The sequence below is a fragment of the Notechis scutatus genome, chromosome 6 (assembly GCF_049901735.1).
Source record: "Notechis scutatus isolate UNSWTSFEM ecotype Mainland chromosome 6, rNotScu1.2, whole genome shotgun sequence".
NCBI lineage: Eukaryota > Metazoa > Chordata > Lepidosauria > Squamata > Elapidae > Notechis > Notechis scutatus.
Window position 1 is genome coordinate 36,277,326 of NC_142014.1, and position 14,712 is coordinate 36,292,037.

The 14,712-nt window shown below is 36.2% G+C and overlaps 1 protein-coding gene across 13 annotated transcripts in view; it reads right to left on the reverse strand.

The window, feature by feature from the left end:
* GRIP1 (glutamate receptor interacting protein 1) overlaps positions 1–14,712 on the reverse strand; it is a 324,841-nt gene that overhangs the window by 240,950 nt on the left and 69,179 nt on the right. For 7 of the 13 annotated variants that reach the window (XM_087967969.1, XM_087967961.1, XM_087967959.1 and 4 more), the window contains exon 1: positions 12,430–12,933. The exons of 2 other annotated variants lie outside the window; for them this stretch is intronic. In XM_087967969.1, coding sequence (XP_087824095.1) covers positions 12,430–12,562 — 133 coding nt within the window. In that variant the 5' untranslated portion in view covers positions 12,563–12,933. Of the gene's footprint in view, positions 1–12,429; positions 12,934–14,712 lie in introns of those variants that run through there. 4 more of the 13 variants (XM_087967970.1, XM_087967967.1, XM_087967963.1 and 1 more) reach the window with 2 other exon arrangements.

Genomic DNA, 14,712 nt, shown 5'->3' on the forward strand with positions numbered 1-14,712 from the left:
TTGTCATCTGCTCAATCCCCCACTCCTTTACCCTCAAACTAACCTCTATTGACCTCACCCCATTCCTAAGAGGTCTGTAAGGGGCATGCTTAAGTGCGCAATTGTGCCTACCGTCCCTGTCCTATTGTCCCCAATTGTTAGTTCCTATTTCTTATATTGAAATTTATGTTTATTCTTATTTCTATTGTATTGTAAGCTTTTGACAAAATAAATAAAATATTTTTTTTTAAATATTCTCTTCAAGGATAAGTTATTTATTGTTTGGTTGTTTTTTATTTTCCTGTGCACATTTTTCTACACTCATTTTATTTTATACAGCTAACTTGTTAGCTAATAATATTCTGCAGAATAATGTTTCAAAGTCTTGATTACTGAAGGTACTTTAAACCAGTACAGCATTAGAGACAGACATTCAGAATCAAATGATGGTACCTAGAGGTCTCCAGACATGCAACTAAATTAATGTTTTTTATTTCAACAACATTACAAAGCAACCCCAGTTCTCACAAACCCTCCAAGGTACACTCCCATGATAACAACTTCCTGATATGTTCTTTTTAATGAGAAAGTCATTCTTCAAAGAAGCATAATTCATTCAGACATATATCTCTACTACAGACTAAAATTTAAAAAACATTTGATGAAATTTGCATCATTATTTCACAGTGCAAAATGTGACCATTCACATTTGCATCTTGTCATCAGATGGAAGTTTCTAAATCACATTTCATCATTTGTCCATTTCCTCTTGCAACCTATGTATACAGGTGGGTCTTCTGCAATTGAAATGGCATATCCGAGAAAAACAATTTCCCCTCTACTCTGAATTAAGTTATTAATTTCATCACATTTATAAAAACATTAAGAGGGTTGTGCTCTTTTTTCTGCGACCTTAAAAACTAATGAGGCCTGGCTGTTAAAAAAACTGCATTCATGACTTGAACAGAAACGTAGAGACAGCTGCTTGAACTATTATCCAGTGTATGCAATATGGCCTAGATGCTGTTTTGTCATAAATCTGTATCCATATAACAATCTACAATTCCGTTTGCCTAAACTAGTTTCCTGACCGAGTAGAGCCTATGTCATTCAATATACAATGTTCAACAAAAGAAAAGACAGACTCGGAATTCTGTTTTTATTCCATAAAAGTTTTATGAATCATATTGAGGTTATATACATGAACTTATCACAAGATTGATTATATGCCATGAAAAATATTATACATGATTTTATTTTATGCAGCAATTATTTCAGAACCGACGAGGATATGTAATTTGCACCAGCTTTTTGTACCTTCATGGCGTTAACATTAAACCAAAACGGCTCACTTAGAGCAATGTTTCCCCACATCCTTTCCAAAGGATCCACTGTGGTTTTGCTACATTGTGTTAGAATAGGTTCACAGGCTGATTAAGGATATTATTATAGAAACAATCAGCTGCAAAATTCTCTGTTATCAGTTTAAGTGTCTTGCCTTTTTGTTACTTACAGAAAGACAGAGAATTAGAAAGGCTTTGCTCTAATGTATAGTAGTGCATTCTAAATCAAAAATACTTTGATCTTGTATCTGCTATTATATTCATGTCATTAAATCTTTCTATTCAGGCAACTGCTGAAGAACCTTACACATAACAGCATTCTCATTATTTGGATTATAGGTAGAAGGTCTATGAAAAAATCCAAAAAAAAATCCAAAATAACAAACATACTAAATAAAAAAAAGAACAAAACAATTAGAATGTAAAGTCACGACTGTGCAGTCAAAGCCTGGCCTCTTTTTCACTTGGGTCCCATTAAAATGGGGCAAGTCTTTGATCACAAAGATATGATTGTCATCTTGACCCTTTTTATTCCCCTGAAGATGCTCCTGTAGGTTTCACTAGAAGTAGCCTGGACTACTCTCTTTATCATATTATAATATAATCTTTGTTATAAGGTAACTGAATATACCAGATTAACCCTTTCCCCGACTTCCTCTGAAATTGTCTCCTAGGGACATTTAACCAGACAAGTGAATTTACCCAAATATCCAGAGGAGGAAGTAAAATCTGCCTTTTCTTAAAACCATGAACATACATACACACAGCACAATGCTGTCAAGCATCCAAACAGTAGCCATGATATCAGCTTTGAAATTCAGCTGCCAAATGCTTCTTAAATCATAATAAATTGCAACACTTCCACAATCGAAGAGTTGCCTTATCTCACATTTCCCAAAAACAAGTTCCCAGATCATGAAATGTATTTTGTTCTAAGTTTAAGTTTCTGTATGCTGTGATTTCTGATCTGACTCCTGCCTGCCATCCTCTACCCCACCTGTCTCAGTAAATTTTCACTGTACATTTTCTACCTTTTTTTAGTGGACAAGCACTGATTTCTGTGAGTCCAGCTCTGAGGGTTGAAGCAATACAAGCCCAGGAACAGTTTTAACAATTCAGTGCTCAGTGAATTACATTTGTTTGCCTTCTTTGCTTGGATAATAATATCCGTAGAATCAAAAATTTTAAGATGAAGTTGGAAACTGCTTTGAGATATTATGTTTTTTATTCACAACAGCTCTTACATTGAAAAATGTAAGTAAATACTAGAACTATAGTTTTAAGCTTTTATTTGCAAAATGCAGGTACTTTTAATGTCACTATCCTCCCCCTCAAGCTCTTTTTGCTGAGAAAATATACAAAAATTATACATTTCTATAACTGTTATACAAGCTGTATACTCACTACTTTACATTGAACCAAGTGTCATTTCTTCAGTGTTGTCACATGAAAAGATTTACTTAAATATTTACAAAATGTGAGGGGGCGTACTCATTTCTGTGATATACTGTATGTAGTCAGAATTCAGAACAACCAGCACTACCTTTTAAGAATAGTTGAGAAATTAAAAGCTACTGTTGTGGTTCAGTTATTACATCTCAAGTATTGTGAGACTTACACCATTTGGTGATAATTATTAACTTCATCCTTCCAATTGCAGGAGAGCTAAATAGAATTGTCAACATTTCAATTGGTATTTATAACTTTACATTGAGCATCCACCTTTAATAATAATAGACAATATTGTTAATTTACCCATTGTTAGAAGCTTCTAAAATAGGGGGTCTCCAACCCCCAACCATGGCCTACTACTGGGCCGTGAACCATTCGAAACCAAGCTGCGGAAGTGGAGCTGCACGTGTGCATATGTGCTCACTGCTTGCACAGATCCAACTTCTTCCTCCCCGCCAATCCGCAAAGCCGGAAAGGTTGGGGAACTCAGTTCTAAAAAAGTAGGAAAACAAAAGAAAGCATTATTTTGAGTTGTGGTTGCGCAATAGTTAGAATGCAGTATTGCAAGCTAATTCAGCTCATTGCCAGGAATTTGATCCTAACCGGCTCAGAGTTGACTCAGTCTTCTATCCTTCCAAGATCGGTAAAATGAGGATTCAGATTTGTTGGGGGCATTAGGCTGACTCTGTAAACTTCTCAGAGAGGGCTGTAAAGCACTGTGAAGTGGTATATAAGTGCTATTTTTATTTATTTTATTCGGTTTGTTAATTGCTTACAAGATAATAGGTATAAGTAAAAACATAGTTATAAATACATGGATACATATAAGAAAAAAAATAAAAGAAACAATAGGACAGGGACAGTAGGCATGTTGGTGCACTTATGCACGCCCCCTACAGACCTCTTAGGAAAGGGGTGAGGTCAATAGTAGACAGACTAAGGTTAAAGTTTTTGAGGGGTTTGGGGAAGAAACCACAGAGTCAGGTAGAGTATTCCAGACATTGACCACTCTGTTGCTGAAGTCGTATTTCCTGCAATCAAGTTTGGTGCGATTAACCTTGAGTTTGTATCTATTGTTGGATCTTCTTTGTTATGGTTGAAGCTGAAGTATTCATTGACAGGTAAGACATTGCAATGTATGACTTTATATACTATACTTAGATCGGACCGAAGTCGACGTAGTTCTAGGTTTTCTAGGTCTAGATTTTCAAGTCTGGTGGCATAAGGTATTCTGTAACGAGTAGAGGAGTGTAGAACTCTTCTTGTGAAATATTTCTGGACTTTCTCAACTGTGTTAATATCAGATACGTAATGTGGGTTCCAGACTGATGAGCTGTATTCCAGTATTGGTCTAGCAAATGTTTTGTATGCTCTAGTTATTAGTGTAATATAACCAGAGAAAAAGCTACATAAGATTAGGTTAACAACTCTTAACGCCTTTTTGGCTATGTAGTTACAGTGGGCTCTAGCACTTAGGTCATTTGAGGTGAGTACTCCAAGATCCTTGACAGAGTTTGGATCATCAACAAGGTCTTGACTATTCAGCCTGTATTTTATTTTCTGATATATATTTTTTTTGCCAATATGTAGGACAGAGCATTTATTTGTTGCCATTTGAAGTTGCCATTTGTTTGACCATTCTGATACATAGTCAAGGTCTTTTTGAAGGGTAGCAGTATTTTCTGTGGTGTTGAATAGCTTTACATCATCAGCAAAGAGAACACAGTTGATATGATCACAGAAGTCATTTATGTAGAATATGAAAAGAGTTGGTCCTAGAACACTGCCTTGGGGGACACCACTGTTGACAGGTACAGAATTTGATAGGACGCTCCCAATTTTGACCATTTGTTGTCTGTTTGACAGGAATGCTTCTATCCAGTTATGCAGGTGTCCAGAGATACCGTAAGATTTTAGTTTTAGGAGTAGTTTGTTGTGTACCACTGACTCAAAGGCTTTACAGAAGTCTATGTAGATTGCGCCTATTGCTTTGCCCTGATCGATTTGTGTAGTCCATATGTTTTTGCAGTGTCGGAGTTGCAGATTACAGGATAGTTTTTTTCTGAAACCAAATTGTTTATTAGAGAGTAGGTCGTTTGTCTTTAATGGTTTAATGGTGTCATCATTGCAGTCCTTACCATTAGGTCTTTTCAGGGGTGGGATGGACCTTGAGTCTTTTAGTTTGTTGTTTACAAAATTGTAGAAAGCGCAGGTGGAATTGGTGTGTAGAAGTTTTTCCTCTTGTTTAATGTGATAATTGGTGCATTCAGTCTTTATCTGGTGGCATACATTTATGTATCGGTTTTTGAAGTTGGCAACGTGACCAGATTTGTTTTTCCGCCAAAGTGATCTCTTTTTGGATTGAAGCTTCCTTATTGTTATGGGTAATCTTTTTTTCTAGTTTTTGGAGTTGTTATTGGTACATATAGTTTGATGACTCTTTTGACTTCAAGTAAAAATATGTTGTAATGGTCTCCAACAATATTTCAACCAGTGAATAGAAATTGCCAATCAAGGGATGAGAGATCATTGTCTATAAGATCATAGTTGCCTTTTTTAAAGTTATAATTGGGGATCACATCATTGTGTTGATTTTTGTGTGGATGTATATTGAGACAAAAGTCAATAATGCTATTACTACTATTTTCTTCCTTTGGCAATTTTACCTTTGAAATGATGACTCCCATGATATTACCTCTGATTCTGAACTGTAGTCCTTACCTCTGATCTTGATACTTGAAAAATACATTCTACGTGAAAATATAAACGTTTAAGGCAGATTTCTGTAAATGTTTAGAAATCAGAGTCTATATTCAAGTTTTCACTTAAAATTCTAGCAAATGTTCATGACTCTGAGAATGTTTCTTTGATCCTTTACTCACAACACTGCAGCCATTATCATAATTAATATGAAAATTAAGTGCCTCCCACACATTGTGAAACAGCTTCAGGAATATTATAGAATGTAGCAGGCTGCAAAGTCTTTTTCCTTTGTCCTGCTGTGTGCTACAACAACAACTGCTCTGTTATTTTTTGTGGAGAATCTAAAAGACATATATCAACCAACCCACCAGATTATTTACCAAGATTCAAACGCACTGGCTTTCTTTGAGTACAAAAGTTTCCATGAAATCTGGGCAATGACTTCGAATGAAACTGCAACCTTACATCCAAAGGTGGATTGACAGAAAATTGAAATCAAAATTCTAACTAGGCATCAACAGCTATATGATTGCATTGTGTATGGTTCTTTCAAAATTTTATTTTCTGAGCCTATGATTATTTACAGCATTTTATTATATAAATGTCAAATTCAATCAATTATTCATGTTCACCACAAATACAAACAAATAAGTGTTTATAAATTACTTGATTACATGATTAAAAAGTTAACTTGATTAACTTTTTACATATCTACAAAGCACAATGGGTGACTTTGGAATATGCACTCAGAATTGTTGCAAGATTAACATGGCGAAGGCTGAGATGCAAATATATTAAATGAATAAACATAAATAATAGAGCATAAGTTCATATAGTCACTGCCTTTCTTACTGTCTCATTTGTTAATTTTAATCACAAGTAATGTAGTTTTAGAAGGAATTCAAATCTTGAAAATAAGAAGGAATATCCCAACCATGAGAACAATTAGCCAGTGTAACAACCAGTCACCTGGAGTCATGACTGCTCTGTCACTGAAGATTTTCAGCCAAAGGTTGGGCAGTCATTTATCTGGGATACGCTGAAGATTCCTGCCCTTGGCAAGACATTAGCCAGAGCTTAGTAGCACATTTTTCAACTAACAAATTTTATTAAAAGGCATACGTTTTCATGGGGTGACACACACTTCATTAGATGCATATAATATCTTCAAGGTTCCCACAAATTCTGTGATTCCGTGAGTTTTACTTAAATTATTACAAATATTGAAATGGAAGCTCCATAATTGGACAGTGTGGATGCCTGACTTAGGGCAATTGCTCACTGAATGATAATGTGATTCATTTCTTCAAGATTTAACAAATGTGTCCAAAATATTAAGTGATGTAACTTAGTGTAGTTAGTCAAAGTACATATCAGTATATAAGTTAAGCAATTGTGATTAGGCACATTTTCTATTTGAAAGTGTAATCTGTTAAAATCCATATAAGTAGGTTATATAGACACAGTGAACAACGACTTATGATCTGCCACAGACTAAGGTAAAGCAGCATCTATTTAAATGCTTTCCTTTTATACGGCTTATGAACTTTTTGCTTAAGACAGAAAAAATGTATAATTTATGGTATGGTTTTGATGATTATATTGGGTAGTTATAGAAAGAACAGAATAATGGTATAACTTTAGAGAAAGGTAAAATCATAATTACAGTTATAACTGCTGTAAAGGAGCCACTTCTTTATATCTTTTTTCTTTCTTTTCTGTATTTCCTTTACATTTTCCTTTTTTCTTGCATTTTTCTTTTCACAAAGATTTCCTTCTCCCTTTTTCCTCCTTGATATCTATTAGTTTGTACTGGTTTTAATCTTTGTTTTTAATTTTTTTAATAACATTAAATATATAATAATGCATTCCTATTATTGTGATTATTGAAAATTAAGTTGCCAGAGTCATATTTTAAAAAGCTACAGATTTATTAAGAAAAACAAGACTGATGATGTTACTTAGATTGGTAATGAAACGTCTCCCAGGAATCCACAAGGTTTAGAGAGCACCAAGGACCCCACAAAAACAAGATTGCATTCATATATATAATAACATATAATTTGGTTCACTGTTCAGTCTCACTTATAGAATTATAGCAGGGTGTGAAATGTAATGAAATGCATTCCTTTCCTTTTTCTAAATGCATTCCTTTTCCTTTTTCCATGATCAAAAGCAGGGGTGGGATTCAGTTTTTTTAACAACTGGTTCTGTGGGTGTGGCTTAGTTGGTGGGTGTGGCTTTGTGGTCATGTGAGCATGGCCAACTCGACATCACTCATGTCAAGGGGCGCTTCTCCTCGCCTGGCCTCTCATGACAGTGGGGATGCTGCAACGGTCGTAAGTGTGGAAAATGGTCATAAGTCACTTTTTTCAATGCCATTGTAACTTTGAATGGTCACTAAATGAATTGCTGTAAGTCAAGGATTACCTGTACAAAAATATAAAAAGCTTCTTTGTTTGCAAAAAGCTGCCCTAAATACCAATCATTAGATTAAAAATACCTGCAAGCCGGAGTTACAAATCAGGCAGGGTGCCAGAGTACCTTGAGGAATGAAAATATTTAAAATGCAGTGATAACTATCAGCAGCCAACTCTTGCTCATACAGTGAAACCCTTTAGCAGAGAGGTCATTTAAGCTCTCCCAAAAAAGCACACCCAGGAAAAGCAATCCTTCGATCCATTTGTACCACTTAAAAATACCAGCTGGTCTCACTCACCTCACAAGATATCCTAAGGAAATCATCCAGATTTAAGTAAAAGGTCACATGCCCCCCAGAAAGTAAAAAAAATCAGTGCCAAGCTTGCATCCTGCTTCTTGGAAGTATACTCCAAAAGGACAGTGCCAGATACTATTAAAGCAGTGAGGAAGACCCCTTCCCCAGATAGAAAAAGAAACCATGAAGCAAGAAAAAATTCAAAAACAATACAAATAATTAAATCACAACAGTAGCTGTTGCCTGTTGAAGCTGAATAGGGAAAATTATCCCATCAATAAACACAGGATTAAACGTCACCAAGCACAGAATTAACCTTCACCAAAAACCAATTTGAGACCAAAACTCAGAAAGTATATGTAAACTCACGTTTGAATGTTAATCTTTCTAGCTAGCCAAGAAGCCTTGCTGAATGACACTCATCTTGGTTTCCTGTCACTAAAAGCTTTGCTTCATTATTCAATTATTTCTTCAAAGTGCTTATTGTCCAGGGAAGTATATCCTCCCAACAGCAGTGTAAAAATCTTAAAACAACCCTTCCCCTTTAAGAAAGTCAAGCCTCCCAAGCTCCGGAGACAGGAAGTCTAGGCTGTCTGCCAAGAATGTAATAAGGATGGAACAAAACAAAAGGAGATTGCTTCTAACTACCAGTTCTCCGAACTGCTTAGAAAGTTAACAAGGGGTTCTGTAGAACCGGATAGAACCGGTAGAATCCCACCCCAAAAGGGCTTGGGCAGCAGTTTCCCATTGGAACTGCTCAGAGTAGCAACAAAATATGTTCACTGTTTTAAATGCTCTCTATATTTACAAATAGTGGTATGCAATGCATTTCAAATTTGAGCAACTTCAGTTATTTTGGAAATGTTGGGACAGAAAACTTCTAGTAAGGTTGGAACATTCCATTTAAACTTGAAAAATGTCCAATTTGAAACACCGTTTGAAATGCTTTAACAAATTTCTCATGTTTTGTTTAAGCCAGTGTTACCTAAGTTAGCTCCATGTGTGCCCAGACAATATGTTTTAAACCTCTGTTTTTTATTTTAGTATAGTCAATTGTATTCCCAGTGACAATGATTCCTATGGAAGCAAATCAACAGATCAACACAGAGTTCTCACCCAAGGCACAAATAGTCCCTGCAGATTTTAGTCCACTAGTTGTTGCCGACTGTAGGGGGCAATGCTCTTCTCCATTTAGCCAGTGTCGTCCAAAGACAGTTCTGTGATCATGTGGCCAGCATGACATCATGTAGCACTGTTAACTTCCCACTGATGTAGTACCTATTTATCTAGTCACATTTGCATGCTTCAAACTGCTAGGTTGGCAGGAGCTGGGGCTAGGATGGGAGCTCACCCCAGTGTGTGGTGCTCGAGTCTCAAACCTGGGCTGCTGGCTTTCCAGCTGACAAGCCCAGAATCTTAACCACTAAGCCACCATGACACAAATGACCAAGCTGAAATTATCTTATTCTGAACACATTATGTGAAGGCCTGGCTCTCTAGAAAAGGCTCTAAAACTGGGAATGGTAAAGGAAGGAAAGGAAGATGACCAACAGCAATGTGGATGGACTTAATTACAGTGTAAATGGGTGCACTGTTGGAAGACCTAAAGGACCAGGATAATCTGTCCGTGTGACAATCTGTCCTTGTCACAGAGAAAATCTATCTATATGGTCACAAAGAGTCTATACCAATTTGGTGGTATATAATTAATCATTTTAAGGTGATTAATAATTTTACAATTATATTTAAGATTTTGAAGATGCTAAGACTGAGAGACCAGCAGCAATACTACACTTGCATAACAAAGTTTTGGACAGAGCTATTAACACACATTGTACATAGTACTTAAGCCATCCGATATGATGCTTTATTTTATATTTTTCTCAAAAAATATATAATTAACTATTTCTAACTTGGCTGCTTTCTCATTTCACGCATGCATAAACATACATGATATGTTTTCTCACTGCTGCTAAAGGAAGACCCAATATAATAGAATGCATGGGTAGCCTTGAGGAATAAGGAGAGATGATGCCTTGGAAACAATCAGACAAGAGGGGCAGGAGCCCAGAATTGCTGAACAGTCACAGAAAGAAACTGAGAAAGGACTCGCCCTAATGGATCAGGCATAAAAAGTCATGGGCAGGAAGGTTGTACTTTCAGACTTGCAAGATTTTGCAAATGTAACCTTACAATAAAGTAGAATTAGTTCACCTATTATTTCTTGGCTGGTTTACTTGAGAGGGTTGATACCCATAGATGCTTGTAGACACCTGCAGATGCCTGCAGTGGGAAGGGGGAATAAGTTAAAATAATGGGTAGATTTCCAATAGAATAGAAGACACAAAGACTCACACTTTAAAATGAATATAAAGGTAATGGCTATTCTGCTGTTGTGGGGTTGTTGTTGTTTTTTTTTTGGAGAAAATCTCAATATAAAATAATAACAATTGTACCATAGAAATAAATTACTTTAATTTAACTACTGTACAAATAAGTAAAGTATGAGAGATGACATTTCTATACAGTAGTAACTACGTATTCCAATACTCAATAGAGTACCAGAAATCATATGATAAAACATTCAAATCTTTTGACAATTATGAAATATCCTAGAAATGTTACTTTTAAGATCACTTATGACTAACCATATATTTATAATTGAACCTTACTAAAATCAGTTTTGTTTGTTAAAGTCTTTCCCAACTTCAAAACAAAAATTCATTTGCAATCTGTAAATGTTATAAACCAAATTATAACAGCTCTGTAACTAATTAGTATAATAAATTACTAATAGCAAAAGCATTTTTTATTTTCTTGATTTCTTTTCAGAGGCAAATTAGTTGGTAACATAAATCTACCTGGAATGACTATATTCATAACATGGAAAATTACGTGAAAAAGAATCTGTCAGTTCATTCTAAATGAAGAGACTCTTGCAAAATAAAGTTATTCAAAAAACAGCTGCTTTGATAGAATTAAGTGAGCTACTTGTTTCTTTTGATTTTATTTTCCAAGATAAAGGGAAACATAATTTAAATAGTTGTAGACTCTAAAATTGTACAAGTATACAAATTGTATACTATTAATCCTGTCATGAATTCATTGCTTTACATGTAGGAGTAACAGATTGGCAAATACAATGCTATCAACTTTTTTTTAAAATGACAATACTATATCAAAAACTGCGCTGTTGATAAATATAGCATTGCCACATGATTCCAGCAATGTACTTTTCCAAAACTGCAAAACTTCTGTTTCTTCCTCCTCCCGGAAAAGGAGATAAACTGCAACACACAGCAAAGTAGACTATAAGCCATCTATACACCATTATATTTATGAATAAAAAAGCATAGACTGATATACACATTTTTTAAAGAAATGTATTATGCTTTTGAATAAACAAAACAGGAACTGTTGGTTACAAAGATGGTCTTTCCTACACATGTGTTAGTTTATGGCTGCTCATATTGTCAATTTTTTTAGCTTAAGCATGGCACAGTAAATTCAGACAAGTCTATGTGTCGTTCCCTTGCCCATTGTTCCTGTAGGAATTTGTGGGCATTTTAAATCTACTGGAATAGGTACAAGACAAAAAATGAGGGAATATACAGGCACAAAGAATATTATGAAGACTGTCTGTTCTAGCTTCAAATACTGATGTTGAATTGCTTCAATTTTTTATAAAATGCAGTTGCAGGCACATGGCTGCAGAATAAATTAACAGAATAGTTCTTTCATTCTCTAACAATATTATGAACAAACACCTGAAAAAAATAAACCAGTTTACTTTCTATTGAAAAACATTAACAAATGCTAAAAAATGTTAAAAAGAATGACTTATATTCAGTTTTATTTTTAACTTCAACCTTAATCTTTTGTAAGCAAGCCCATTTTCAGAGTGCTTTAAAATGACATTTCCTTATAATACTGTATATAGACGGAGCCCTGAAGCAAACACACAGGCACACACGTGTACAGTTATAAATTGTCTGCAGTCTGAGTTTAAAGCACTAGAGTAATTTAATAAAAGTCTTGCACAATAGAAATCAATTAACTGCACTTGAAATATTAATCCTTTTTTTCAGAGCTTTCCTTTCATTCACACAATACAGTAGCCACCACCTTCAACATGTCTAAAAAGAAAAAGAGGCTGCAATGCCTTTTTTAAAGCTTAAAACAATAGTGACCCCCTTTGTCATAGTAACAGAAGAAAAACATTTGTACAGTCCTTACTTGGAAAGTGTTCTGAGGCATAATAATATACATCCTCATAGCCCTCATGATAATCTTCCTCTGGACGGTACTTTTTGCCTTTTCTTCTCCTCGATCTCCTTATCTGCTTGACCAACCCCAAGAAACGCTCCATCTCATTCACCAGCCCACAGGCTCCGGTCTGTGTATCTTTTGTTGCTATTGCCCAGAGCTACACTTCACAAACAGCCGGTAGCAAAAGAATTAATAGCCAGGAGAGAGAATCGGCCCCTTTGACCAGCCAGCTTGCCACCACTCAAAAATCAGCTCCAGCTCTGGCAATGAAAGCACTTTACCTTCATCTGACTCTGCATTAAAATAATCAAAGCTACTATCTCTATACCTTAAAGCAAATGCTTAAAAAGAAGAAATGGTAAGCTAAAAAGATAGGATCTTCATGGCAAGAACACTTTAATAAATGAAATAAAGTTAACAATGGACCTGACAGTAAGAGGAATCCTAGCACTAGAATTTCACTATTCTCTGTCTCCATCATTTGAAGTGGGGCCAGAGGGGAGGAGATAAATGCTACTCAATGGACTGGACCACATGTGAAAACACAAGAGGTTTTCTCCAACCTAATAATTACTGCTTGTTATTTATAGCCACACAACCTCCGATCACTCAAGATTCCATATATTTTTATTTGCTTTCTTCTTTTGCTTGCTTGGTTTACAGAACAAACAGTGCACAGCTCATTCTTGCTACAAAACAATGCAATCTGAACAAATAACAAAGTGGTTTAACCCATATACACAGACCACTCAATGGCAAGCGTGCACTGAATGTGTTAATTGGAGCAGCAAGAAGAAAGCCTGGCAGACTTTTTAAATAAAAAAAATATTACACACTGGGCACTGATACATCTCAATCATTATGTGAACAAATATTACAATATAAAAATCTGTATTCTTATGAATTCAAGGAGGCTTAAAGAAATTATCAAAGGGAACTAGAACTAAACATGTCTCAGTTGATTTAAGTTACTTATTTAAAAATCTTTTCCCTAGTTTCAAAACTTAAAAAAGCGTGTGCTAGCTATGAAGTTATTCCTTGAAAACATACCTAAATACCATGAATGATTTTGAAACCCTCACCAACACCTACAGTACCATTATTAATATTTTTTGCAATACAACTAATTCAGGACAGAAAAAAAGGAAGCATTTCACATAATATATATTAAAGTATGAAAGCTGCTAACAAAATAGGTGGTGCTTGTCTTCATATGGGAAGACTTAAAAGTAATTCATGGAGTATAAGTAGCTAGTAAATATAATGACTGGCGAAGACTACAGGTAGTCCTCAAGTTACGAATGTAATGGAGCCTGCCCATTCCTATGTAACGGAGCCTGAGGATTTGTAAAAGTGAATCTCATACAATGAACGTAATCACTCCTCCTTTCGCCCATGCATTCACTAATCAAATACGCAGCTCATTAAGTGAATATGAGGTATCTCGGAGTGCGGAAGGCCATGAGGGGCCTAGTAATGGAACAGGCCACCTACTTTAGACCACCCAAGGCCTCCCCCAACCCACAGATACCTCACTTATCTTCCCTTGGAGTGTCCACAATTGCTTCCTCCCCCATCCTGCCACGCCTGGTGATTTACCTTATCTGTCTCCTCTCCAGCCTATTTCTTTGCTTGCTTCCTCCTTTCTTGTCAGTAAGTGGCTTGAAGACGACTTTGGCGATGAAAAGGAGGCAGGGAAGGCCATATGCGGCCTCCGGGGCCTCCTTTCCCACCTCTAGCACCCATTTGGCGGTGAAAAATGTGGACTGGAAGTGCATGCAAACAGCTTGAAGAAGGCTTCAGGTACAAAGCATGGCCCTTCTTGCCTCCAGAGCCCTTTTCAAGCCATTCATGTGCACTTCTGATCTGCATTTTTCACTGCTAAATGATTTGACGAGGGTGTGGAGGTAGGAAAGGAGTCCTGGAAGGCCATGCACAGTCTTCTGTGCCCCCTTTTCATGGCCAAAGCTGTTTGCGTGCACTTCTGATCTGTATTTTTTGCTGCCAAATGGCTTGAGGAAGGCTCTGGAGGCAGGAAAGGCCTGGAAGGCCACGCATAGCCTTCTGTACCTCGTTTTTCATCGCTGAAGCTTCTTCAAGCTGTTTGTGCACACTTCCAGTCCACATTTTTCACTCCCAAATGGCTTGACGGTGGGGGGGATAGATGGGACTTTGTGGTCATTCATAAGAGCGAACAACTGCTGTGGTGCTGCAACATTTGTAATTTCAGGACTTGTTCGTAAATGCTAG